The 23,897-nt window shown below is 55.6% G+C and overlaps 3 protein-coding genes across 3 annotated transcripts in view; 1 reads left to right on the plus strand and 2 right to left on the minus strand.

Annotated features, from left to right (window-relative positions):
- FAM83E (family with sequence similarity 83 member E) overlaps positions 1-9,961 on the plus strand; it is a 13,089-nt gene extending 3,128 nt beyond the window's left edge. Inside the window, exons 3-6 of the mRNA XM_032270994.1 lie at positions 72-239; positions 895-1,019; positions 6,748-7,165; positions 9,454-9,961. Of these exons, the coding sequence (XP_032126885.1) occupies positions 72-239; positions 895-1,019; positions 6,748-7,165; positions 9,454-9,732 (990 nt within the window). The 3' untranslated portion in view covers positions 9,733-9,961. The remainder of the gene's footprint in view (positions 1-71; positions 240-894; positions 1,020-6,747; positions 7,166-9,453) is intronic.
- Positions 3,137-4,568, minus strand: SPACA4 (sperm acrosome associated 4). Its single transcript, XM_032271001.1, has one exon. The coding sequence runs from the start codon at positions 3,850-3,852 to the stop codon at positions 3,469-3,471; it is 384 nt and encodes a 127-aa protein (XP_032126892.1). The 5' UTR covers positions 3,853-4,568; the 3' UTR covers positions 3,137-3,468.
- Positions 9,962-11,570: 1,609 nt separating the features above from the next.
- On the minus strand, positions 11,571-23,337 carry SULT2B1 (sulfotransferase family 2B member 1). Its single transcript, XM_032270999.1, has 4 exons — positions 23,191-23,337; positions 21,470-21,564; positions 14,888-15,068; positions 11,571-11,811 (listed from the first exon to the last, which is right to left on the minus strand). The coding sequence occupies exons 1-4, from the start codon at positions 23,306-23,308 to the stop codon at positions 11,591-11,593; spliced, it is 615 nt and encodes a 204-aa protein (XP_032126890.1). The 5' UTR covers positions 23,309-23,337; the 3' UTR covers positions 11,571-11,590.
- Between the last annotated feature and the right edge of the window lie 560 nt (positions 23,338-23,897).

Consider the following 23,897-nt stretch of genomic DNA (forward strand, 5'->3'; position numbering starts at 1 on the left):
GTTCACACATCCACCTCCCCCCACCCAGCCAGGCTCGGTTCACACATCCACCTCCCCTCCCCCACCCCCAGCTGGTGGCCGTGGTCATGGACGTCTTCACTGACCCAGACCTGCTTTTGGACTTGGTGAACGCCGCCACGCGCCGATGGGTACCTGTCTACCTGCTCCTGGACCGCCAGCAGCTGCCTGCCTTCCTGGCACTGGCCCAGCAGCTCGGGGTGAACCCGTGGGCCACAGAGGTAGGAGTTGGGACAGGGGGACCTGTAAGTCCCCATTCCCCGTGCTTGGGGGCGGTGGGGGGAGACCCTTCCATGGAGCCCCAGGCCACTGAGATGGATGCTAGCAGGGGCGGTGGATCTGACGCCCGCAGCAGTGGGGAAGTAGGAGTGGGCATTCCTGAGGGGTCTTGAGTCACTGAGTTTGGGATATCCCCAAGAAACGCCTGAGGTCGATATCAGTGGCTCTGAAGAAGCTGAGACAGATAATACTTTTTTGGCGGGCGGAGGGAGAGAGAGACATAGAGTCTTGCTCTGTCGCCCAGGCTAGAGTACAGTGGTCTGATCTCGGCACTGCAACCTCTGCCTTCCGGGTTCAAATGATTCTCCTGCCTCAGATTCCACAGCAGCTGGGATTACAGGCATGCACCACCACGCCCAGCTAATTTTTGTAATTTTAGTAGGGACGGGATTTCGCCATGTTGGCCAGGCTTGTCTCGAATTCCTGACCTCAGGTGATCCGTCTGCCTCGGCCTCCCAAAGTGCTGGGATTACAGGCATGAGCCACTGCGCCCAGCCTTGGACAGATACTTCTGTCTGGTAGAACCAGCCTGGAGGGACCCTGAATCCATGGGGTGGGCCTCAGCAAGGGTGCGCCCTCCACTCCCCACACCAACAGAACGTGGATATCCGCGTCGTGCGGGGCTGCAGCTTCCAGAGCCGCTGGCGACGGCAGGTGAGCGGCGCCATGCGGGAGAAGTTTGTGCTGCTGGACGGCGAGAGGGTCATCTCAGGATCCTACAGGTGTAGCCCCCACCCCGCCCCCCACGTCCCTGCGTCCTGTACCCCACTCTCCATGTGTTCAGAGGACAGCTGGCAGTCCCTGCCCAGGCCTCTCTTTTCTCACCTTTATAATGGGGGCGAAAGATCCTTTCCTGGGGAGGAGGTGGGTGCTGGGGCCGGCCCTGGTGCTTACCCGTCGAGTGGCCTTGGGTAAGTCTGTTTCTCTTTGACCCTGTGTTTTCTCATTTGGAAAACTGGGCAAAGTTTGGGGGTGGGGTTTGTTCAAAATCAGGAGCACCTGGATTGGGATCTGAGCTCTGCCTTCGGTAAATAACTCCACCTAGGCCAGGTGCGGTGGCTCACGCCTGTAATCCCAGCACTTTGGGAGGCCCAGGTGGGTGGATCACGAGGTCAGGAGTTTCAGACCAGCTTGGTCAATACGGTGAAACGCTATCTCTACTAAAAATACAAAAATTAGCTGGGAGTGGTGGTGGGCACCTGTAATCCCAGCTATTCGGGAGGCTGAGACAGAAGAATCGCTTGAACACGGGAGATGGAGGTTGCAGTGAGCTGAGATTGCTCCACTGCACTCTAGCCTGGGTGACAAGAGCGAAACTCCATCTCAAAAAAAAAAAAAAAAAAAAAAAATGGCCCTTCATGGTGACTCATGCCTGTAATCCCAGCACTTTAACAGGCCAAGGCAGGCGTTATCAGCTGAGGTCAGGAGTTCAAGACCAGCCTAGCCAACATGGTGACACCCCTGTCTTCCCAGCTACTTGGGAGGTTGAGGCAGGAGAATCACTTGAACGCAGGAGACGGAGGCTGCAGTGAGCCAAGATCACGCCAGTGCACTCCAGCCTGGGAGACAGAGTGAGACTCAGTCTCAAAAACAACACACAAAAACAGAAACTCCAAATAATAACAGCACCTACCTCACAGGGTCACAGCACAGTGTGGGAGGAGAGGCGTGTGACCTCCGGGATCAGACTTTTCAAATTCTAGCTCTGTCAGTTCCTCGCTGTGTGGCCTCAGGCAACTTGCTTCACCCATCTGTGTCTTGGTTTCCCCCTCTACATCAAGGGCTGATAGGGTTAGAGCCTCTGGAACCAGGTCCCTCAACAGGGCTAGCACCCACGCTTGGGCTGGCTGAGTCTTTGCTGCGGGGCCGCTGGGTGCGTGGTGGGAGATTGCTCGGCATCTTCAGCCTCAGCCCAGCAGAGGGCAGTAGCATCGCACGCCCTACACCGGCGGTGTTCCTGCCAATTAGAGCCACTGAAAACCTCTTCAGACAGCACAGATGCCTGCTGGGGAGCACAAGCGCCCAGCTGAGAACTATGCTCAGGATCAGTGGCTTTCAACCCTGTGCGTGCACCACAATCCCTGGGAGCGCTTGTTAAAGCACAGCTTTTGTAGCAGATGATTCAAGAAATGGAAAAGGAGAAAGAAAAAGGAAGAAGGCCAGGCACAGTAGCTCATGCCTGCACTTTGGAAAGCTGAGGCGGGAGGATCGCTTGAGCCCAGGACCTCAAGACCAGCCTGGGTGACACAGCGGGACTCCATCTCTACAAGAATTAAATGCAAATTAGTCAGGCGTGGTGGTGCGCACTTGTATTCCCAGCTACTCAGGAGGCTGAGGTGGGAGGATCTCTTGAGGCGCGGAGGTAGAGGCTGCAGTGAGCCAAGATTGCACCACTGCACTCCAGCCTGGGCAGCAGAGTAAAGCCCCGTTTCAAAAGAAAGGTAAGGAAGAAAGGGAGGGAGGAAGGAAGGAGAGAAAACAACACACTCCCACGCCCACTCCCGTTCATCGTGCCTAGAACAGTGCCTGAGAATCTGCATTTTCAGTGACTTTGATGCTGCTGCTGTTTCTGGTCCAGGGACCACATTTTGAGAACCAGTGGAATTGAGACTGGGATGTTTGGAAGAGTGCTGACCTTCCCAGCTTTGAGTGAGGATTTTCAGTGGCATGTGACATAAGACAGGCTTGGCCATGTGCCGTGGCTCACACCTGTAATCCCAACACTTTGGGAGGCTGAGGTGGGAGGATCAACTGAGCCCAGGAATCCGAGACCAGCCTGGGCAACATAGATGGACCTTATCTCAAAAAAAAAAAAAAAAAGAAAAAAAAAAAGAGAATGCTCCATAAACATCAGCTGTCGTTTATTATGATATATATATATATTTTACCATATTTCATGGACTCTAAGGTGCCATCAATGGAAAGAAGCATCCTGATTGAAATGTGAGAAGCTCTGCCTCTTAGAGCCAGTGAAACAGAGTAGCACCATCAGACCCACCGGCCATGCTCCCCTGCCGCTCAATCAGGCCTGGGGGCTTCTCCGAGCACCGGGCTCATGGTGGACAGCCTTGGAAGGGATGGCCTCTTTGGCCATTTCGTGGGCGAAGGAGACAGGGACATGGGGGGTTGCGGATCTGGGAGACCAGCCCCAGGCCCTGTCCTCCCTGTTGGTCACAGCAAACGTGGAGGAAGCAGCATGCCCAGCCCCAGTGCCAGGCTGGTGGTGGCCCCTGCCGTCTGGCCGCTGGCGGGGCCTGGGGCTCTGTTGCACAGGTGGCCAGCGCAGCAGGTGGTGGTGAGGCTGTAGGTGACGCCCTTGTAGCTGACGGGTTCCTCACGGCCGCAGCTGGTGGCTTGCACGCAGCCTTTGTTGATGACGGGACCGGTGTCTGGGGCAACCCCGCGGCCCGTGAAGCAGTCCTCATCATCACCACAGCGCATGGGGGTGCCGGGACACTGCGTGGAGTCGGTGAGCTCACAGAAGATGCAGTCCTTGACACCCGTCGTGCCTGGGGTCAGAGCCATCACCAGAAGCAGCAGCCAGCCCAGGACCATGGTGGTCTGGTGACGCTGACACTGCCCCAGCCAGGCTGCTGGCTTCCCGGACCTCCCGGAACCGCTGAATGAAGGACCTCCCAGAACGCCTCCTGCCCACGCGACTTGGGTCTTGGTCCTGGCCTCCCAGGGTCAGCGCCTGGACTGTCCTCTATTCCCAACGCCCTGCGTCCCTCTAGGTCCTGGGGATAGAGAGGAGTGGTGGCTGCTCCTCTATCTCATTCAAGTCTGTGAATGGAATGAGTGACCTCACAGACCCCTCAGGGTTCCTACTGGCTGCTCTGGGGATGAGGTCACAGGTGAGAGGAGTGGGTGTCACAATTCAAGGGGTAGCCTGCCCACTGACCTGCCAGGGCACAAGAGGACTCTGACACCCCTGCTAAGGTGAAGACGCCCTGAACCCCGAGGACACTGGTCGCAAGCTTGTCCACATTCTCTGTGCTGCACCTGCGAAGGGCTTGAGTTCAGCCTTACACCCCCCTTGGTGACCCCATTTTCCAGATGGGCAAACTGAGACTGGGGAAGGTGATACATCCGGGGTTCCTGAGCCAGGATGAGGGCCCAGGTTCATTGAATTCCAAAGAGGCTGGGAAAGAATAGGGTGTATGAATTCTTGCTGTGTGCCAAGATCCATGCTCAGTGCTTGCTTGCTTTTTTTTTGAGATGGAGTTTTGCTCTTGTTGCCCAGACTGGAGTGCAATGGTGCGATCTTGGCTCACTGCAACCTCCGCCTCCCAGATTCAAGCAACTCTCCTGCCTCAGTCTCCCAAGTAGCTAGGATTACAGGTGCACGCACCACCATGCCCAGATAATTTTGTATTTTTAGTAGAGATGGGGTTTCACCATGTTGATCAGGCGGGTCTCATGACCCACCCACCTTGGTGTCCCAAAGTGCTGGGATTACAGGCGTGAGCCACCATGCCTGTCCATTTTATTTATTTTTTATTTTTATTTAAAAATATTGCCTGGGCATGGTGGCTCATCCCTGTAATCCCAGCACTTTGGGAGACCAAGGCAGGCAGATCACCTGATGTCGGGAGTTCGAGATCAGCCTGGCCAAATGGTGAAACCCCATCCTACTAAAAGTACAAAAATTAGCCAGGCGTGATGGTACATGCCTGTAATCCCAAGCTACTCGGGAGGCTGAGGCAGGAGAATAGCTTAAACCTGGGAGATGGAGGTTATTGTGAGCCAAGATCACGCCACTGCACTCCAGCCTAGGTGACAGAGCAAGACTCTGTCTCAAAAAAAAAAAAAAAAAAAAATTAACGATTTTTTTTTTTTTTTTTTTTTTTTTAGAGATAGGATCTTGCTCTGTTGCCCAGGGTGGAGTGTGGGGTCACAGTCTTGGCTCACTGCAGCCTTGACCTACCAGACTCAAGTGATTCTTCTGGCTGAGACTCCAGAGTAGCTGGGACTACAGGCACACACCACCATGCCCAGCAAATTTTGTAAAAATTTTTTGTAGAGATGGGGTCTCACTATGTTGCCCAGGCTGGTCTCGAACTCCTAGCCTCAAGCATTCCTCCTGCCTTGGCTTCTGGGATTACAGGCGTGAGCCACCGCACCCAGCCTTCCTGGGTTTTGGCTCCATATTGCAGATGAGCACTGCGGGGAGCAGGAATGTGGAGTTTGGTGTGCATCCAGGGCTTACTAAATGGCAGTCGTTCTAGGAAGCAGCTGGGTCTTACAACTATCCCTGTGAGTGTTTGGAAGTGAATTCCATCTCTCTCCAAAGAAGAAAACTGAGGCACTGAGGTGTTCCTAAGTGGGAACCAGGTAGAGCCCAGGTTTAAACTCCAGTCAGATTCCAGATAAGTTTTTTTTTTTTTTTAAGATAGAGTCTCACTCTGTCACCCAGGCTGGAGTGCAGTGGTGGGATCTTGGCTCACTGCAACCTCTGCCTCCTGGATTCAAGCGATTCTCCTGCCTTAGCCTCCTGAGTAGCTGGGATTATAGGTGTGCACCACCATGCCTGGTTAATTTCTATATTTTTAGTAGAGATAGGGTTTCACCATGTTGGTCAGGCTGGTCTCAAACTCCCGACTTTGTGATCTAACTCAGTCTCCCAAAGTGCTGGGATTACAGGCGTGAGCCACTGTGCCTGGCTTTTTTTTTGGGGGGGGCGGGGAACAGGGTCTTGCTCTGTTGCCCAGGCTGGAATGCAGCGGTATGATCACGGCTCACAGCAGCCTCAGTCTCCCAGGCTCAGCCGGGCACGGTGGCTCATGCCTATAATCCCAGCACTTTGGGAGGCTGAGGTGGGTGGATCACCTGAGGTCAGGAGTTTGAGACCAGCCTGGCCAACGTGGTGACATCTCATCTCTGCTAAAAATACAAAAAAATAGCTGGCCGTTGTGATGGGGGCCTGCAATCCCAGCTACTCAGGAGGCTGATGCAGGAGATTCACTTGAACTCGGGAAGTGGAGGTTGCAGTGAGCCAAGATTGTGCCATTGTGCTCCAGCCTGGGCAGCAGAAACTCTCAAAAAAAAAATTTTTTTTTTTCCCAGGCTCAAGGGATCCCCCCACCTCAGTCTCCCAAGTGGCTGGGAGTGCAGGCGTTTGCTACCACACCTGGCTGTTGTTTTTGATTTTTTGTAGAGACAGGGTCTCGCCATGTTGCCCAGGCTGGTGTCAAACTCCTGGGCTCAAGCAGCCCTCCCGCCTCAGCCTCCCAAAGTGTGAGCCACCGTGCCTAGCCATGATTATAATATAAGCGTCTTAACTTGGGCTGTCTTCACACCACCTCTCGGCGGTAGGGACTTCAGTTCTCCCCATTCTACAAACCGGGAAGCTGAGGCTGGAGAGGTCAGGACTCGCCTGAGGTCCTGCAGCCTCCCCTGGGACCCGGCTGGGGGTGGGGCAGGGCTGACCCCTCACTCCCCGGCCCCCAGCTTCACGTGGAGTGACGCCCGTCTACACCGAGGCCTGGTGACCCTGCTGACCGGTGAAATCGTCGACTCCTTCAGCCTTGAGTTCCGGACGCTGTATGCGACCTCCTGGCCGCTCCCACCTGCACCCCGCCAGGGACCCTCAGTCATGGGGGGCCTGCAGCGGGGCCACAGCCCGCACCGCGTGTCCCGCCGCCGCTCTGTGGCCCCTGCATCGCCTCCGCCGCCTGATGGCCCGCTGGCCCACCGCCTGGCCGCCTGCCGAGTGTCCCCTGCCACCCCAGGGCCGGCACTCAGTGACATCCTAAGGAGCATGCAGCGCGCCCGGACCTCCAGCGGTCCCCCGGCCCGGCCCAGCCGCTCCCTGTGGGACCTAAGCCGCCTGTCCCAGCTGTCTGGCTCCAGTGATGGGGACAATGAGGTGAGACTTTGTGGCTGGTGCCAGAAGAGATGGAGCCCAGAAAGGGGAGGACGTTTGCCCAGGGTTGTGTAGCCTGGCTTCGGGGACCCTGCTCCAAGCCACAGAGCGCTTCCTGAGGGCCCATGCCCCAGATTCCTAATGGCATCATTTGTTCATTTCCTACACCCCTACTGCGTGCCGGGCAGGTGGTGCTGGGTGGTGTGGGGCAGAGACAGGAGAGCCCTGGGTGCAAATCCTGGCAGGACACACTAGGTGGGGGTTGGGGGGAAGCCAAGTACTTGACTTCTCTGACCCTCAGTATCTTCATCAAGGAATGGGTAGAGCAAGGGCACTCATCTTGTGTTTGGCTGTGGGAGGAAACCATGTGGCTAAATGAAATAGAGCCGTAATGATACAACAATACATTCCTGAAACAGGGAGTTCGAGACCATCCTGGCCAATGTGGTGAAATCCCGTCTCTACTAAAAATACAGACAGATTAGCTGGGTGTGGTGGGCACACCTGTAGTCCCAGCTACTCGGGAGGCTGAGGCAGGAGAATCAGTAGCAGTGAGCCGAGATCGTTCCACTGCACTCTAGCCTGGCAACAGAGTGAGACTGTCTCAAAATAATAAACAATAAACAGGCCAGCTGTGGTGGCCCCCGCCTGTAATCCCATGGGAGGCCGAGGTGGGCAGATCACGAGGTCAGGAGTTGGAGACCAGCCTGGCCAACATAGTGAAACCCCATCTCTACTAAAAATACAGAAATTAGCTGGGCGTGGTGGTGCACACCTGTAATCCCAGCTACTCAGGAGGCTGAGGCAGGAGAATCACTTGAACCTGGGAGGCGGAGGTTGCAGTGAGCCGAGATTGCGCCATTGCACTCCAGTCTGGGCGACAGAATAAGACTCCATCTAATAAATAAATAAATTCCTGAAGTGGAATTTATTTATTTTGTGACATCCTCATCCCAGGCCAGGAAGGCTACCTTCCTTTTTTTTTTTTTTTTTTTGAGATAGGATCTTGCTCTGGAATATCCTGGGAATCAAGAATTGTCCCCCTCCATCCCAGGCAAGGAAGGCTCCTAGCTGGAGAGGAGACGGGGGATGGGCAGGGGCAAGGTCCTCACCTCCACCTGGTTCTGAGTGCCCTCACCCAGCATCCCCTCCCTGGGCAAATATTTGCTCCCCCTGGCAGATGCCAGCGCTTCCAGTTCCTCCCCAGCTGCAGAGGTGGGGACCCAGCTCCCTGTCCCCTCTGTAAGTTGCAGGGAGTCCCAGGCCTGCCCTCCCACTTCCCCACTTCCCTCTCTGGCTTCCTTCGCGGTCCTCCTCCTCTGCAGCCCGCTCCTCTCTGTCCCTCCTCCTGCTGCCTCCCTGCCCCTGCCTCTTCCCCTCCTCCTTCCCCTTTCACCCGCTCTGTCTCCTCTCGCTCCTTCCTGGCTCCCTTCCTCCCTCCTCTCCTTTTTTTCTCCTCCCTCACCTTCTCCCTTACCCCTTCCTCCTCCTCTCACCTTTTTTTTTTTTTTGGAGACAGGGTTTCACGCTGTCTCCCAGGCTGGAATGCAGTGGCGTGATCTCGGCTCACTGTAGCCTCAACCTCCTGGGCTCAAGCGATCCTCCCACCTCAGCCTCCCAAGTAGCTAGGATTACAGGTGCATCCATCACACCCAGCTAATTTTTGTGTTTTTTGTAGAGATGAAGTCTCGCTGTGTTGCCCAGGTTGGTCTCGAACTCCTGAGCTCAAGCCATCCAAAGTGCTGGGATTAGAGGCGTGAGCCCTCACACCCAGCCTCCACCTCTCACCTCCCTCTCTCCTCTCTTCCCTCCCTTCCCTCCCTCATCCTCTCCTTCCACCTACCTCACATCCTCTAACACTTTCTTTTTTGTTTTGTTTTTTGAGACTGAGTCTCACTCTGTCACCCAGGCTGGAGTGCAGCGGTGAGATCTCAACTCAATGCCACTGATTCTACCGCAACCTCTGCCTTCCGGGTTCAAGCGATTCTCCTGTCTCAACCACCCACATAGCTGGGATTACAGGTGCCCACCACCACGCCCGGCTAATTTTTCTATTTTTAGTAGAGATGGGGTTTCACCATATTGGCCAGGCTGGTCTCAAACTCCTGACCTCAAGTGATCCACCTGCCTCTGCCTCCCAAAGTGCTGGGATTACAGGCATGAGCCACTGCGCCCGGCTGTCTGTCACTTTCCCTGCTTCTCTCTTGCCTCACCTCCTGCCTTCCCTGGCTCTGGGATGCCCCAGGTTCCTATCCCAGCCTCCTCTCACCTCTCTCTCTTTCCCTCCACAGCTCAAGAAGTCCTGGGGCTCCAAGGACACCCCAGCCAAGGCTCTGATGAGGCAGCGGGGCACTGGAGGAGGCCCCCGTGGGGAGGCAGACCCCCGACTTCCACTGCCATGGCCCCAGCCCTGGGGCAGTGCCCTGCCCCTGCCCCCTACCCGCCGTCTCCGCTACATGTCCCCAGCCCAAAGGCGGCTTGGTGGGGATGCTACACTGAAACTTCCTGAGCCCAGAGGCGTCAGGCCTACAGACTGGGCACCCCGGCCAGGAGTTGGGGGGCCACCCTGACCAGGAGCCCAAGCCAAATCTGCTGGCCCACCCAAGGAGTTAGAGCCAGACTACTGTCAGCTCAGAGCCCCCTGCTGTGCTGCCCTCCCTTGGACAAGGCTTCTAGCCTCGGTGTAAAGTGGAGGGTTGTTCTTGCCTTGTTCTGCAACTTAGGGCCGGCCGGGCGCGGCGGTGCACGCCTGTGATCCCAGCATTTTGGGAGGCTGAGGTGGGAGGGTTGCTTGAGACCAGGAGTTGCGGACCCGCCTGGGAAACACAGGGAGACCCCATCTCTACAATAAATAAAACAAATCAGCTGGGTGTGGTGGCGCACGCCTGTAGTCCCAGCTACTCGGGAGGCTGAGGTGGGAGGGTCGCTTGAGTTCAGGAGGTAGAGGCAGCAGTGAGCCAAGATCGTGCCATTGTGCTCCAGCCTGGGCGACACAGCAAGAGGCTGTCTCCTAAAAAAATAAAATAAAAAGCCGGGTGAGGTGGCTCACTCCTGTTATCCCAGCACTTTAGGAGGCTGAAGGCTGGTGGATCACCTGAGGTCAGGAGTTCAAGACCAACCTGACCAACATGGTGAAACTCCATCTCTCCTAAATACAAAAACTAGCCAGGCGTGGTGGTGGTGGACACCTGTAACCCAGATACTTGGGAGGCCAAGCCAGGAGAATCGCTTGAACCCGGGAGACACAGGTTACAGCGAGCCAAGATCATGCCACTGCACTCCAGCCTGGGCAACAGAACAAGACTCCATCTCAAAAAAAAAAGAGAAAAGGACTTGGGCAAGCCCATTGCCTGCACCGGACCTCAGTGTCACAGCCCAGAAAATGGGCTGGAAGTGTCCGCCAGCTGCAGATCCTGAAAAGCACAGGCGCTGCTCCTGAGGGTCGGGCCTTCTGGAGGAGAGGCTCAGGCACCGCTGGAGCTGTGGCGGGAAGACGAGGAACTGCTGCCAAGCACGCTGTGCCCAGGAGCTGTGGGGAAACTGAGGCAAGGAGCTGAATAATGAGGGACTGGAGGGTAGTGCAGACATAGCCGCCGGGCAATGGGGTGGGTGGCGGGACTTTCTGTGGGTGCTGAGGGGACAGGTCTGCCGGAACTCCGCTTTATCTCTGCTTGGAATAAAACTGCTTCATGCCAAAAACGTGTTACCACAGCCTGGCTTCAAATCCAGGAGTCCACAACCCAGCCTGCTCCTCCTTCCGACCCAAGAGTCCAGGCCTCAAACCCTCCTCCCTCAGACCCAGGAGTCCAGGCCCCCAGCCCCTCCTCCCTCAGACCCAGGAGTCCAGGCCCCCAGCCCCTCCTCCCTCAGACCCAGGGGTCCAGGCCCCCAGCCCCTCCTCCCTCAGACCCAGGAGTCCAGGCCCCCAGCCCCTCCTCCCTCAGACCCAGGAGTCCAGACCCGCAGCCCCTCCTCCCTCAGACCCAGGAGTCCAGGTCCCCAGCCCCTCCTCCCTCAGACCCAGTGGTCCAGGCCCCCAGCCCCTTCTCCCTCAGACCCACGGGTCTCTACCTTCAGCCCCTCCTCCCTCAGACCCAGGAGTCCAGACCCCACACCATTTTTTCTCAGACCCAGGAGTCCAGGCCTCGAGCCCCTCCTCCTTCACACCCAGGAATCTAGACCCCCAGACCGTCTTTCCTGACTCTGGAGTCCAGGCCCCCAGCCCGTCCTCCCTCAGACCGGGGAGTCAGGCCCCGTCCCGGGAGGTGAGATACCCAGCACTGGGTTCCTGCAGCACCTTTGCGTCCGGGCGGAGTTCTGAGTTGGGGACCCTCCGGAGGCCTTGGTGTGCAATCTCCATGCCCCGCTGCACGCCCTGCCACCTCCACAGCACATCAAGGAACCTGGGCAGAAGCGACGTGTTTATTCTCAGGGTCTCGGGTGCGACGGCTCACAGGGCTGGCCGGGGCCAGGGCTGGGGCTGGGGCCGGGGCTGGGGCTGGGTCTGGGCTCAGGGTCCAGGCTGGCGTCCTCCTCCGGGTCTTCATCCCAGGGGAAGGTCGGCATCCCCTGCATCTGCCTGCGGTAGACGCGATCGAACGCTTCGCTCTGGGCCACCGTGAAGTGGTTCTTCCAGTCGCCGCAGATCCCTGGAGGGGAGGGGGGATTGGGGTGAGGAGCCTCTGGGGAGCACCACGCCCCTACCTCCCACATTCCAGCACCCTCTTTCCTCCTCCCAGCCCTTGCAGAGCCCTTCCCTGTGCCAGAAATGCCGTCACCCCCATCCTCCACCTTGCCCCCTGTGTCCTTTGGTGACGGAATCTTGGCTGGTCCACCAGTCACCTGGCGCTGTTCTCACCTCGGGCCTCACTGGCCCCGCTCCTGCAGGCTTCCTGCCGTCCTCCCCTTATCCAGGACCCCTTAAGTCTCTGCCCAGAACCTCTGTCTCCACCCCCCAATTCCTGCCCACCTTACAGCCCATGTCACCTCCTCTTCGATCAGTCCCAACCCTCCCCTGCTAGAACGAGGCCACCTGTTTCAGTGCCCCCACAACACTCCATGCTGCTGCTATCACTGCGCAGACACGGAGAGACCCCCTTCTGCAGGTGCTGTGCTCAGGGCTTGCAACCGATTTGCTGACTGGTGAAGCAAGTGAGCCTCGGGAACCCTCTAAGCCTCAGTTTTCTTTTTTGCTTTCTTTTTTTTTTTTTTTGAGACAGAGTCTCATTGTGTTGCCCAGGCTGGAGTGCAATGGTGTGATCTCGGCTCACTGCAACCTCCGCCTCCCGGGTTCAAGGGATTCTCCTGCCTCAGCCTCCCGAGTAGCTGGGACTACAGGCATCTGCCACCATGCCCGGCTAATTTTTGTATTTTTAGTACAGACAGGGTTTCACCATCTTGGCCCGGCTGGTCTTGAACTCCTGACCTCGTGATTTGCCCGCCTCGATCTCCCAAAGTACTGGAATTACAGGCGTGAGCCACTGTGCCCAGCCCAAGTCTCAGTTTTCTCACTGTGGGGCAATCACGGGGGCATCACCCCTCACCTGGAAACCTGTTGCTGTTGGCATTCAGGTGACTGGAGTTTGCCTTTTATTTTTTTTTTTGAGATGGAATTTCATTTTTATTGCCTAGGCTAGAGTGCAATGGCGTGATCTCAGCTTACTGCAGCCTCTGCCTCCCAGGTTCAAGTGATTCTTCTACCTTAGCCTCCCAAGTAGCTGAATCACACCCAGCTAATTTTTTCTTTTTTTTTTTTTTTTTAGTAGAGACGGGGTTTCATCACGTTGGCCAGGCTGCTCTTGAACTCCCAACCTCAGGTGATCCACCTGCCTCAGCCTCCCAAAGTGCTGGGATTTCAGGCATGAGCCATGGCACCTGGCTGCGTAGTTTGCCTTTTAGCAAATCCATGTGCCCCATGTTACCCAACACCCTTAGTGAGGTTGTTGTCGGGGGGAGCTTCCTGGGGTGGGTTGAATAATGACTCCCCCCATATCCACGTTCTTTTTTTTGTTGAGGTTTCGTTCCTGTTACCCAGGCTGGAGTGCAATGGCGCGATCTCGGCTCACCGCAACCTCCGCCTCCTGGGTTCAGGCAATTCTCCTGCCTCAGCCTCCTGAGTAGCTGGGATTACAGGCACACACCACCATGCCCAGCTTATTTTTTGTATTTTTAGTAGAGACGGGGTTTCACCATGTTGACCAGGATGGTCTCGATCTCTTGACCTCGTGATCCACCCGCCTCGGCCTCCCAAAGTGCTGGGATTACAGGCTTGAGCCACCGCGCCCGGCCCGCCTCCTAGGTTTAAGAGATTTTCCTGCCTCAGTCTCTTGAGTAGCTGGGATTACAGGTGTGTGCCACCATGCCCGGCTAATTTTTGTATTTTTACTAGAGATGGGGGTTTCACCATGTTGGTCAGGCTGGTCTCGAACTCCTTACCTTGTGATCCACCAGCCTCGGCCTCCCAAAGTGCTGGGATTACAGGTGTGAGCCACTGCACCTGGCCTCCCATATCCACGCTCTAATCCTTGGAACCTGTGAATATGTGACCTTACATGGCAAAAGGGATTTTGCAGATAATTAAATTAAGCTAAAGATCTGGAGATGGGAAGAGGACCCTGAAGTATCTGGGTGGGCTCAGTGTCGTCCTCACGTGGGTCCCTGTAAAATGGAGGAAGGGCCGGATGTGGTGACTCACGCCTGTAATCCCAGCACTTTGGGAGGCTGAGGTGGGTAGATCACGAGCTCAGGAGTTTAAAACCAGCTGGGCCAAAATGGTGAAACCCCATCTCTACTAAAAACTACAAAAATTATCCAGGTGCAGTGGCAGGCACCTGTAATCCCGGCTACTCGGGAGGCTGAGGCAGTAGAATCACTTACCTGGGAGGTGGAGGTTGTGGTGAGCTGAGATCACACCACCGCACTCCTGGGCAACAAGGGGGAACCTCTGTCTCAAAAACCAAAAACCAAAAACCAAAAAAACAAACAAAAAAAATTAAAAAAAAAAAAGAAAAACACACCAGTCAGGCACAGTGGCTCACGCCTATAATCCTAGCACTCTGGGGACCCAGGCAAGTGGGTCACTTGAGGTCAGGAGTTGGAGACCAGCTTGGCCAAGATAGTGAAACCCTGTCTCTACTAAAAATACAGAAAGATTAGCTGGGTGTGGTAGGCACACCTGTAGTCCCAGCTACTTGGGAGGCTGAGGCAGGAGAATCACTTGAACCTGGGAGGCGGAGGTTGCAGTGAGCCGAGACTGGGCCCCTGCACTCCAGCCTGGGCGACAGAGCGAGGCTCTGTCTCAAAAAGAAAAAAAAGAGAGTGGGTAAGTGTGTGTTGTTGTGAGCCCGCAGTTTGTGCTGTTTTGTTACAGCAGGAGGAAGGAACGGCCACGCCTCGGCCTGCGCCCACCCAGCGCTTGAGTATTTCCGCAGTGAACACGGCTGTGAAGGAGGATTCGCAGAGACTCTAAATCTCCCCCCGGGTGGATCTGCAGCGCTCCTGGAAGTTTTGGTCTCGTCGGGGGTTCTCTGGGTGGGAAGGCCTTGGGTGGCTGGCACGTGTGCCGGGCCAGTGCTAAGCCCTGTGTGTGGTCAACCCTGGGGCCACAGTGCCCCCGTTCACCCAGTGCTACAGCTGGGTGAGAAACAAGCCCAGAGAGGCTAAGTAACTCGAAGGTCACACAGCCGGGCAGTGCCTAGTGGGCTCCAAACCCCAGAGCCCCCGCACCTTTCCGGAGGAAGGCCCCACGGCGGTGGTCCAGCAGGCTGGGGGGCAGCAGCGTGTAGTTGGACATGGTGTTGGCCTTCATGGCGCTGAAGGTTGAGTGCGCCACGACGGAGCCCAGCGCCTCCTTGCTCAGTGGATGGCCCAGGAACTCGCAGATGCGCTGCACACAGCCCTGTAAGTCCTGCGGGCAGAGAAGAGGGGTCAGTGGAGGGATGGCACCCCCGCCAAGGAAGGGGCGTGGCACCTGGGGTCTGGATGTCCGAGTCCCAACCTCTTTGCCTCAGTTTCCCCAACTCCAAGCTGAGGGGCTAAGTTGTATCACCTCTAAGGCTTTTTGCAGTTTCTGTCTTTGCAGGGTTCTCTAGGTGGGAGGGAATGGGGGGCTTGGAGCAGAGGTCAGAGCAGGAGGCAGAGGTCAGTGTGCCCCCTTACCCGGATCACCCTTCTTCGAGTTAGAGGCAGGCACTGGCTGGTCTACATCTCGACCTCTTTCTTTCTTTCTTTCTTTTTTTTTTGAGATGGAGTCTCACTCTGTCCCCTAGGCTGGAGTGCAGTGGCGTGATCTCGGCTCACCACAACCTCTGCCTCCCAGGTTCCAGCGATTCTCCTGCCTCAGCCTCCCAAGCAGCTGGGATTACAGGCATGCGCCACCACGCCCAGCTAGTTTTTGTGTTTTTAGTAGAGACGGGGTTTCACCAAGTTGGCCAGGATGGTCTCGATCTCTTGACCTCGTGATCCGCCCGCTTCAGCCTCCCAAAGTGCTGGGATTACAGGTGTAAGCCACTGCGCCCGGGCTGTCTACATCTCAGACCTGCCCCTCCCCTAGGCCCCTTTGCAGGATGGCCCCACCAACCACCCAGGAGCCTGGCGTCCCTCTCTGGGTACCCATCACCCCCAAACCCCATTTGTCATCAGCGCTATCCCTCCCTGCCTGCCTCCCCTTACCATGTCCCTTCCTCTGTGTCCCAATAGCCTAACTCTGCTCGGTGCTTCTCCTCCCCTTCCTGGTCCCACGCCCCGGCCTGCTGCTCCACAGCCTCCCTGCCTCCAGTCTCCATCTGTCCCCCCACAGCCAAGCTCACCCTGCTCCTCACTGGCTCCCAACTCTCCCATGGCTCCTGAGTATCCTGGGACAGAGTCCCAGACCCACACCCAGCTTTTTTTTTTTTGAGACTGAGTTTTGCTCTTGTTACCCAGGCTGGAGTGCAATGGCGCGATCTTGGCTCACCGCAACCTCCGCCTCCTGGGTTCAGGCAATTCTCCTGCCCCAGCCTCCTGAGTAGCTGGGATTACAGGCATGTGCCACCATGCCCAGCTAATTTTTTGTATTTTTAGTAGAGACGGGGTTTCACCATGTTGACCAGGATGGTCTCGATCTCTTGACCTCGTGATCCACCCGCCTCGGCCTCCCACAGTGCTGGGATTACAGGCTTGAGCCACCGTGCCCGGCCACACACCCAGCTTTTAAGAACAGCTGTGGGCTGGGCGCAGTGGCTCATGGCTGTAATCCCAGCACTTTGGGAGGCTGAGATGGGCGGATCACTTGATGTCGGGAGTTCAAGACCAGCCTGGCCAACAAGGTGAAACCCTGTCTCTACTAACAATATAAAAATCATCTGGGTGTGGTGGTGGGCATCTGTAATTCCAGCTACTCAGGAGGCTGAGGCAAGAGAATTGTTTGAACTGGGAGGTGGAGGTTGCAGTGAGCCAAGGTCCCACCACTGTACTCCAGCCTGGGTGTCAGAGTGACTCTGTCTCAAAAACAAAACAAAGCAGTAACGACGTGATCTGGTCTCAGCTCTTCCAATCCCTCTCCCACCCTCTCCCTCTCCTTTTGGGATTCACCATTTCCTATACATTCCTCCCCCAGGCCTTGGCATGGGACCTCCAGAAGGGCCCACTGCCACGGCTGCAGCTCAAATATTACCTTCCTTACTGAGTGCCTGCTATGTACCAAGCTCTGGTCCAAGCCCCCCATATATTTGTGCCGATCCTGCCGTCAGCTTTGCAAGGGAAGTGTTATTATCTCAATTGGCAAACAGAGGCCCAGAGAGGGAGAGACACTTGTCCAAAGTTACACAGCCAGAGAGGAGCTCAGGCTCCTGAAGCCCTTAGTCTTTGACTCTGCCTCTCTGCCTTTTTTTTTTTTTTTTTTTTTGAGACAGAGTTTCGCCCTTGTTGCCCAGGCTGGAGTGCAATGGCATGATCTTGGCTCACCAATCGCTGCCTCCCAGGATCAAGTGATTCTCTTGCCTTAGCCTCCCAAGTAGCTGGGTCTACAGGCACGCGCCACCATGCCCGGCTAATTTTGTATTTTTAGTAGAGATGGAGTTTCTCCTTGTTGGTCAGGCTGGTCTCCAACTTCCGACCTCAAGTGATCCACCTGCCTTGACCTCCCAAAGTGCTGGGATTACAATGAGACTGAGTATTGCTCTGTCGCCCAGGCTGGAGTGCAGTGGTGCTATCTTGGCTCACTGCCACCTCCTCCTCGTAGGTTCAAGCGGTTCTCCTGCCTCAGTCTCCCAAGCAGCTGGGATTATAGGCATGCACCACCATGCCTGGCTATTTTTTGCATTTTTAGTAGAGACGGGGTTTTACCACGTTGGGCAGGCTGGTCTTGAACTCCTGACCTCAAGTGATCTGCCTGCCTGAGCCTCCCAAAGTGCTGGGATGACAGGCATGAGCCACCACGCCCGGCCCTTGCTGCCTTCTGATACGCAGTGCCCAGCACGGTCAGCCCTCTGGTCAGCTCCGCCAACTTCACGGCTTCAGTTTTCCAGGTCACTCTGGGTTTCATAACCTTCCATCTCTTTATCTTCTTGAACCACTGACGTGTCCCAGAAATTCTAACATGTGGGCGGCGCCTCACACCCAGGGGCAGCCCAGAAGCTCCGTTAGGCTCTGTGGCCCAGTTCTGGCCTTGGAGAAGAAAGCTTGCTGAGAATGAGGGGGAGGAGTAGTGACAACACCTTTTCTGGTGCTTTCCATTAAAAGAAAGTTACCAGGGTGGAAAAAAAATAACCACAGAGTCTGCAGGCAAGAGCCACGTGCCTTGGGCAGATTACCAACCCTCTCTTAAGTTACAAACCGCCAGTCTCCTCCTCGATAAAACAGGGATAATAACAACATTTGGGAAAACCATATAAAATTACTTTTTTTTTTTTTGGATACAGAGTCTTGCTCTGTCACTGAGACTGGAGTACAATGGCACGATCTTGGCTGACCGCAACCTCCCCCTCCTGGGTTCAAGCGATTCTCCTGCCTCAGTCTCCCGAGTAGCTGGAATTACAAGCACCCACCACCATGCCAGGCTAATTTTTTTGCATTTTTAGTAGAGACGGGGTTTCACCGTGTTGGCCAGGCTGCTCTCGAACTCCTGACCTCAAGTGATCCACCTGCCTTGGCCATGTCTGGCCCTGTTTTTTTTTTTTTTTTTTTTTTTTTTTGAGACGAAGTTCTATTTTTGTTATCCAGGCTGGAGTGCAATGGCACCATCTCTGCTCACTGCAGCCTCCGTCTTCGGGGTTCAAGTGATTCTCCTGCCTCAGCCTCCCGAGTAGCTGGGATTACAGGCGTGCACCACCATGTCCGGCTAATTTTGTATTTTTAGTAGAGATGGGGTTTCTCTGTGTTGGTCAGGCTGGTCTCGAACTCCCGACCTCAGGTGATCCGCCCACCTCGGCCTCCCAAAGTGCTGGGATTACAGGCGTGAGCCACCACACCCAAACTTTGTTTTTAATTTTAAAATTATTTTTATTTTTGTAGCGTTGGAGTCTCACTTATGTTGCGCAGGTGGAGTGCAGGGACTCTTCACAGGCGAGAACCCACTGATGATCAGCACAGGAGACTTCTGACCTGCTCCATTTCTGACCTGGGCGGGTTCCCCGCCTCCTTTTGCAAAGTGGTGGTCCCCTGCTGCAAGGAGGTCACCATGCTGATGCTGAAGTTAGTGCGGACACCAAACTGGCATAGTGCACTGTAGCCCAGGACTCCTGGGCTCAAGCGATCCTGCTGCCTCAGCTTCCCACGTAGCTGGACTACAGGTGCGCACCACCAGTCCCGGCCCAGCCTCCTCTTTGCTGCTATAGCTGTAGGCGTTCTTCAGAGCCCCTTCTTCCAGGGAGCCTTCCTTGATGGTCCCAGCAGAAAGGATCTCTCTCCTCTACATTCCTGCCCCAGGGATATTGAGTGGGCCCAGCTAGGATCCCAGTGGAAGCTTGCTTGCTCTTTATTTTCTTTTCTTTCCTTTGATTTTTTTCTTTCTTTTTCTTTCCCTCCCTCCCTCCCTCCCTTCGTCCCTCCCTCCCTTCCTCCCTTCCTTCCTGATGGAGTTTCTCTCTTGTTGTCCTGGCTGGAGTACAATGGCACACTCTCAGCTCACTGCAACCTCTGCCTCCCGAGTTCAAGCGATTCTCCTGCCTCAGCCTTCCGAGTAGCTGGGATTACAGGCATGCACCATAAGGTGCGGCTAATTTTACGTTTTTAGTAGAGACAGGGTTTCTCCATGTTGGTCAGGCTGGTCTCAAACTCCCACCTCAGGCGATGCCCCCACCTGAGGCGATCCCCCCGCCTTGGCCTCCCAAAGCCAAGGATTACAGGTGTGAGGCACTGCACCCTCCCTCCCTGCCTGCCTTCCTCCCTTCCTTCCTCCCTTCCTTCCTCCACTCTCTTCTTCCTCTCTTCCTCCCTTCCCTTCCTTCCCTCCCTTCCCAGATCCTAGTCTAAGCTCCAAAGGCTCTTTCCTTCCACTGTTTCCCGTCTCCCTTCCCTTCTCCCTTCTCTTCCTTCCCTTCCTTCTTGATAGGGTCTCTCTCTGTCTCCCAGGCTGCAGTGCAGTGGTGCGATCTCGGCTCCGTGCAAACTCCGCCTCCCAGGCTGAACCAATTCTCGTGCCTCAGCCTCCCGAGCAGCTGGGATTACAGGTGCACGCCACCACTCCTGGCTAATGTTCATATTTTTTGTAGAGACAGGGTTTCGTCATGCTGGCTAGGCTGGTCTCGAACTCCTGACCTCCGGTGATCTGCCCACCTTGGCCTCTCAGAGAGCTGGGATTACAGGTGTGAGCCACCGCGTCCGGCCTTTTCTCTGCGTATCAAGTCCTGACCATCACTGCAGCTCACCTGCCATCTGTCATCTGATCACCTCCCCTGTCCAGAGCCCACCCACGGCTCCCACCTACTCAGAGCAAAGCCATAGTCCTTATGACTGCCCTGTTCCTCCTCGGCCCTCCTCTCACGCCCGTGCCTGCGCCCGTGCGCTCGCCTTCCCTTACTTGGCTCTGGTCACGCCGATCTCTTCGCTGTCCTTAAAATACATCAAGGACCAGCCTGGGCAACATAGTAAGACCCCTACTTCTAAAAATTATTTTTTAATTAACGGGGTATGGTGGCCCATGCCTATAGTTCTAACTACTCAGGAGGTTGAGGCAGGAGGATTGCTTGAGCCCAGGAGGTCGAGGCTGCAGTGAGTCATTACTGTACCACTGCACTCCAGCCTGGGCAACAGAGGAAGACCTCATCTCTTTCTCTCTCTCTTTTTCTTCTTTTTGAGATGGAGTTTCTATCATGTTGCCCAGGCTAGAGCGCAGTGGCACAATCTCAGCTCACTGCAACCTACACCTCCCAGATTCAAGCAATTCTCCTGCCTCAGGCTCCTGAGTAGCTGGGACTACAGGCAGGCATCTGCCATCATGTCCGGCTAATTTTTTTTTTTTTTTTTTTTTGTATTTTTAGTAGAGACGGAATTTCACCACACTGGCCAGGCTGGTCTTGAACTCCTGACCTCAGATGATATACCTGCCTTGGGCTCCCAAAGTGCTGGGATTACACGTGTGAGCCACTGTGCCAGGATTTTTTTTTTTTTTTTTTTGAGGTGGAGTCTTACTCTGCCACCCAGGCTGGAGTGCAGTGGTGGGATCTCAGCTCACTACAAACTTCACCTCCCAGACTGAAGCCATTCCCCTGCCTCAGCCTCCTGAGTAGCTGAGAGTACAGGCGCATGCCGCTGTGCATGGCTAATTTTTGTATTTTTAGTAGAGATGGGGTTTTACCACGTTGGCCAGGCTGGTCTCGAACTCCCGAACTCAAGTGATCTGCCTGCCTTGGGCTCCCAAAGTGCTGGGATTACAGGTGTGAGCCACTGCTCTCTCTCTTTTGAGACAGGGTTTTGCTCTGTGGCCCAGGCTGGAGTACAGTGGCACCATCATAGCTCATTGTGGCCTTGACCTCTTGGGTTCAAGGGATCCTCCCACCTCAACCTCCCAAAGCTTTGGGATTACAGGCGTGAGCCCCTGAGTCCAGCCAACCCCCTGTGTTAGATCTCGCCCCTGCCCGCCCATTCCTCATGTTCCTTCCGGCTGGCCTTCCCTCCTTAGCTCCTCTGCCCCGCTGGCCTGCTGTGTGGTTTGGGGGTTTTGTCTGCGGTCCCTGCTCACCACTCTGTGTGTTCTCTTCTGGCTGTATCCCCAGGGCTGGCGCATTGCGTGGGGGAAGCGGAGGGGTCCTGAGACCCCCGGGAAGGGGAGAGACGGGGGTGTGAGCAGAGGGCGTGGGGGACGCTGCACCTGGCGGGGGTCGGACTCACCTGCTGCAGCTCCTCGTAGGTGATAAATAGGAAGTTGTCTCTGCCCTGCATCCGAAGCCAGCCCTTAATGTGGTCGAACCAGGAGCCAAATTGCACTGTGGGCAGAAGGACAAGAGGGGTGAGGGCGGAGTGGCAGGGTCCCCGCAGCCCCCCGTGGGGCTCATCCCTTCCCTTCCATCTTGATAGGGTCTCACTCTGTTACCCTGAAGCAGAAAGGACTCAGGGCAGACATTTTTTTTTTTTTTTTTTTTTTTTGAGACGGAGTTTCACTCTGTCACCCAGGCTGGGGTGTGGTGGTGCGATCTCAGCTCACCGAAACCTCTGTGTCCCGGGTTCAAGAGATTCTCCTGCCTCAGCCTACCGACTAGCCAGGCGTTCGCCACCACACCTGCTTAAGACAGCTGGACGCGCCCCCCTAGGCCCCCACATCTCCACCAAGTTCAGGGCTCTTCCAACCTGCTTCTCCCCGGTTGCCCGTCTTGGGGGGCCCTGGTCTATCTGTCCATCCAGTCCCCCTCCACCGCACACCTGGATTTCCCGCCAAAGGTAGGGTCTCCTACAGCAGCAGAGAAAGGAACAGGTGGCCGAGGGCCCCTGCCTTTCTCAGTACCTGGGACCTGTGTCCTTCTGTTTCCTTGTCTCTGACTCCATCTCTCTTTCTGAATTTATTTCCTTATCTCTTTTTATTTTTAATTCTTATTTATTTATTTATTTATTGAGTGGGAGTCTTGCCCTCTCGCCCAGGCTGAAGTGTCATTGTGCGATCTTGGCTCACTGCAACCTCTGCCTCCCGGGTTCAAGCAATTCTTCTGCCTCAGCCTCCTGCGTAGCTGGGATTACAGGCTCCCACCGCCACACTTGGTTAATTTTTGTATTTTTAGTAGAGACGGGGTTTCACTGTAATGGCCAGGCTAGTCTCTTGGCCAGGCAGGTCTTGAACTCCTGGCCTCCTGCTCCGCCCACCTCAGCCTCCCAAAGTGTTGGGATTACAGGCATGAGCCACTGCCCCAGGCCTGTTTATTTAATATTTTTGAGACAGGGTCTCACTCTGTTGTCCAGGCTGGAGTGCAGTAGCGCCATCTCTGTTCACTGCAACCGCCCCCATGGAATCAAGCGAGCTTCCCACTTCAGCCTACTGAGTAGCTGGGATTACAGGCATGTGCCATGATGCCTGGCTAATTTTTGTATTTTTAATAGAAAAATACAACCATGTTGGCCAGGCTGGTTTTGAACTACTGACCTCAAGTGATCTGCCTGCCTCTGTCTCCCAAAGTGCTGGGATTCCAGGTGTGAGCCACTGCACTGGGCCCATCGAGAATTTTTGATAGAGACAGGGTTTCTCCACAGTAGTCAAGCTGGTCTCAAACTCATGACCTCAGGTGATCCGCCCGCCTTGGCCTCCCAAAGTGCTGGGATTACGGGTGTGAGCCGCCACGGTGCCTGGCTCCCTGTCTCTTTTTGTTGCCCTGTCTCAGTCTTTCTGCATTTGTGTCTCTCCCTGTCTCTGTCTCCTCTTCTCTGTCCCCTGCTTGTCCTGTGTCTCTCAGTCTCTCCTTCCGTCTCTGCATCTCCTGGTCGCCTGCTCTCTGTCTCTGCCGCCCCTTTTGACACCCTGTGTCTCTGCCTCTCTCCCATTCTTGCCCCTCCTCTGTCCCTCTGCCCATCTGGGTCCTCTGGGGGCTCCTTCCCAGCCCTCCAGCCCCACTCTGCCCTGTCCTCACCTTCACCTTTGAGGAAGTCCCGCAGGAACTGGTTGGGCGTTCCCGGGTCCTTTAACTGTCCAGCGATCTTGGAGTAATGATAGAGGGAGACCATGACGTCCCGGGGGTTCCGGCCCATGTAGATCACCTGCGTGCAGATGATGGGGAGAAGGGAGAAGGCGTCAGACACAGGCAGGCCCCTGGCCCCTGAGGCTTCCTGCCCTCGCGCCCCCTCTCTTCTGACCCTGAAGCAGGAAGGACCCTGGGCAGACTCTTTTTTATTTTTTTTGAGGTGGAGTCTCACTCTGTCGCTCAGGTTGGAGTGCAATGACGGGGTCTTGACTCACTGCAAACTCCACCTCCCGGGTTCAAGCGATTCCGCTGCCTCAGCCTCCTGAACTCAAGTGATCTGCCCGCCTCAGACTCCCAAGTGCTGGGATTACAGATATGAGCCACCATGCCCAGCCTGCTCTTATTTTTTAGAAACAAGGTCTTGTAGGCCAGGTGCTGTGGCTCACGCCTGTAATCCCAGCATTTTAGGAGGCCGGGGTGGGTGGATTACCTGGGGTCAGGAGTTTGAGACCAGCCTGGCCAACACGATGAAACCTCATCTCTACTAAAAATACAAAAAATTAGCCAGGCATGGTGGTGGGTGCCTGTATTCCCAGCTATTTGGGAGGCTGAGGCAGGAGAATCACTTGAACCTGGGAGGCAGAGGTTGCAGTGAG

Source organism: Sapajus apella, unplaced genomic scaffold (genome assembly GCF_009761245.1).
Source record: "Sapajus apella isolate SASKATOON/1434 unplaced genomic scaffold, GSC_monkey_1.0 scaffold220, whole genome shotgun sequence".
Taxonomy (NCBI): domain Eukaryota; kingdom Metazoa; phylum Chordata; class Mammalia; order Primates; family Cebidae; genus Sapajus; species Sapajus apella.

Excerpts from the sequence above, each read along its gene's own strand:
- SPACA4 (XM_032271001.1), bottom strand. The coding sequence starts at position 3,852 with ATGGTCCTGGGCTGGCTGCTGCTTCTGGTGATGGCTCTGACCCCAGGC.
- SULT2B1 (XM_032270999.1), bottom strand. The coding sequence starts at position 23,308 with ATGGGCCGGAACCCCCGGGACGTCATGGTCTCCCTCTATCATTACTCC. Across the intron at positions 15,069-21,469 it reads CCTACGAGGAGCTGCAGCAG|GACTTACAGGGCTGTGTGCA; the intron begins GTGAGTCCGACC and ends CTCTGCCCGCAG. Across the intron at positions 11,812-14,887 it reads TGGGGCCTTCCTCCGGAAAG|GGATCTGCGGCGACTGGAAG; the intron begins GTGCGGGGGCTC and ends CCTCCCCTCCAG.